At 49.7% G+C, this 2,786-nt stretch overlaps 1 protein-coding gene across 1 annotated transcript in view; it reads right to left on the bottom strand.

Moving 5' to 3' along the window:
* LOC135829872 (uncharacterized) overlaps window positions 1–1,423 on the bottom strand; it is a 2,630-nt gene extending 1,207 nt beyond the window's left edge. The window contains exon 1 of the mRNA XM_065342255.1: window positions 1–1,423. This exon is cut by the window's left edge and continues 725 nt beyond it. Within this exon, the coding sequence (XP_065198327.1) occupies window positions 1–1,423 (1,423 nt within the window).
* Window positions 1,424–2,786: the final 1,363 nt, after the last annotated feature.

Consider the following 2,786-nt stretch of genomic DNA (forward strand, 5'->3'; position numbering starts at 1 on the left):
GGCATAGAGCAATGAGAAACTTCCAGAACATTGCCATATGGCCATCGTACGCGCCCAGTCGCCGTACCAGTGCAATGGCGTGATGTCTTTCTTTCACCACGCATTCCGCCTGAAACCATGCCGCCAGGAACTCCTGCAGTGACAGATGGCAGAAGCGGTATTGCCGAACGTCCGTAGACATTGTGCCCTGGCATGTTTGCAGAAGACCCAAGCTCATTGCATCCTTGCTCAAGTGGGAGTTCTTGACGTCAGCCGTGTTGAACACCATCCTTTTCCCCAGCAGCATGCGAAACGCAAAACGCCCCAGTTCCTGTAGCGACTGGACCACTTTGCTGGGTGCCAGTGAAATCGACTCGCAAACCGCACCACCAGCACGCTCTACGACTCGGCGCAGTAACGATTCGTACAGGGATGCGCTGCACTTCCACACGGCATTGTTGCTCTTGAAAAGCTCACATGTTAGGGCTGCGAACATGGGAGTTGCCATAAGACATGACACATCCGGCTTGCTCTGCAGCTCTGCCAGCAGAATTTCAGCGCGCTGTCTACCGAGAACCTTCTCTGCATACTCCCTCACGTTCTCCGGTGAGAAACCGAGTACTTGGATCTTCTGCTGATATTTGCCACACTGCGATAGTTGATATGCATCCTGGCATGGACGGCTTGTGACGATCACGTGTGTCTTCACCATGCCCTCACGTTTCAGCAAATGTCTCATGAACTTACTGCAGCTGGCGAAATCACATTCATCCAAGCCGTCCATGATGACACATAGACGGCTTGGAGAGTCTTCGAAGTAGCTTGCAAGCTCCAATATCTCAGTCTGCGACAGGCCCAGGGTGTCCAGTTTCACAGCCAACAGCTCAGCAAGACTAGTGGCAGCTCTCACCTCTTTTTCACGGAGCTCCAGTCCTACGACCAGATCGAATTCCTCCTGCCACAGTTCGCCTCTGCTCCACAGGTATAGAACCATGAGCAGAAACACTGTGGTCTTGCCACTACCAGCAGATCCGTACGCCAGTACATTCCGTAACACCTTGCCACACAGATTCGGTCGCTCGGTCGCTGTAGCTGCTGGTGCAGATTTTCCTTTTGAATGGGAAACGTCGTCAACACTCGACGCTGCGGCACGAAACAGGTTCTTCAATTCAATTCGATCGGCTTTGCTAAATTGCACTGCGTGTTCACGACTCTCAGCATACGTCGAGAACGCTTCATCAAAGTCTCTTTTCAATTCCTTTTCAGACAAAAAGGCCAAATTCACGAATATCTGTTCGAGCGGAATGTGATCATCGGAAGCGAGGCCGCCGCTCAGCTGAACTCCCGACTCTTCAGCCTGTTCCAACAACTTCTTCTTAGCTTTCACCAACGAAGGCAGCAGAGGCTTGCGCTTTGCGGCGGGCTCCTGAGCCTTCGCATCCATTGCTTTCAAAACACAACAACAGGTCACTGGTGGGTGTGAAAGACGAAAGCCCAGTTTCTCAGTTCAGTGATGGAAATCTGATGACCTGAATGAAGTGAACGGAACAACTCCGAGTGCAGGACTGTGTGGTACAATCAAACTGACATCAGTATGAACACGGGGACGCGGCCGGGGGCAGGGTAGGCAGCGCTGGCCGGCGACTCGGTCTTTCCCCGTGCGTTTTTCGCTTTATAATTTTCGCTGGTGTCTACAATGACTATGACATAATCTATAAAGTCATTGTGTATACAAAGTTGTTTGTTCTTACTTGTGATTGTGTGCAGTGCATGCAGGGAGTCGTAAAATATTAATTCACGACTCCTTGGTAGATCTACAGTGTACATTGTAGCGGCTGCGCGGCTGCGCATGCTTGCACTTCATCCAGTGGCCAAAGTCGCGAAGGATGTGCCCGATTCGACTGTGCGAAAGAGTTGAAAACCCATACACTACAAAGACAGTCACATGGTTAGCATCAGGGAGTCGTAAAAGCCCGGGAGAGGACACGGCACACATTCCCAGAAAACATCTTTGCCTCGCGCTGCCGGGGAACGCTGCGCCAGGGAACGGTGTAGCGAGGCAAGGAAATTATTATTTTCGAAAATTGTGATGTCTTCTTGAAATACTAATTGGGACATTCTCCGATTTCTCTTAGAGCACGGAGACGATTTCTCCGTCGAGTCTTCTAATCTCTATTTTCATCCTCAATTCTTCCAGCTGCCTCACTCATTCTCTCTCAGTTTATCGAAGTTAATTTATTCTGAGGCGATGGAAATGCAAGATAAATCCCTAATTGTACTTCACTTTTATTTGAGTTGGGGTGAACGAAATGAGATTTGTGGAAAATGACGCCACTTCCCGTGTTAGCCGCTGGTCGTATCATACAGCCCATATTCCATTGCAGGTGATGGGCGAACGTTCGTGTTGAGATCCGCTGAGCTTCCTCGTACTCGTGGAGTTGAATTTGTGGCAGAAATTGCACTGAATTGCAGTCAAATGGCTGTGAATGAAACGAGATTTGTGGAAAGAGACGCCACTTCCCGTGTTAGCCGCTGGTCGTATCATACAGCCCATATTCCATTGCAGGTGATGGGTGAACGTTCGTGTTGAGATCCGCTGAGCTTCCTCGTACTCGTGGAGTTGAATTTGTGGCAGAATTGCACTGAATTGCAGTCAAATGGTTGTGAATGAAACGAGATTTGTGGAAAATGACGCCACTTCCCATGTTAGCCGCTGGTCATATCATACAGCCCATATTCCATTGCAGGTGATGGGCGAAAGTTCTTGTGGAGATCCGCTGAGCTTCCTCGTACTCGTGGATTTATGA

The sequence above is a fragment of the Sycon ciliatum genome, chromosome 13 (genome assembly GCF_964019385.1).
Source record: "Sycon ciliatum chromosome 13, ocSycCili1.1, whole genome shotgun sequence".
In the NCBI taxonomy this organism is placed as follows: domain Eukaryota; kingdom Metazoa; phylum Porifera; class Calcarea; order Leucosolenida; family Sycettidae; genus Sycon; species Sycon ciliatum.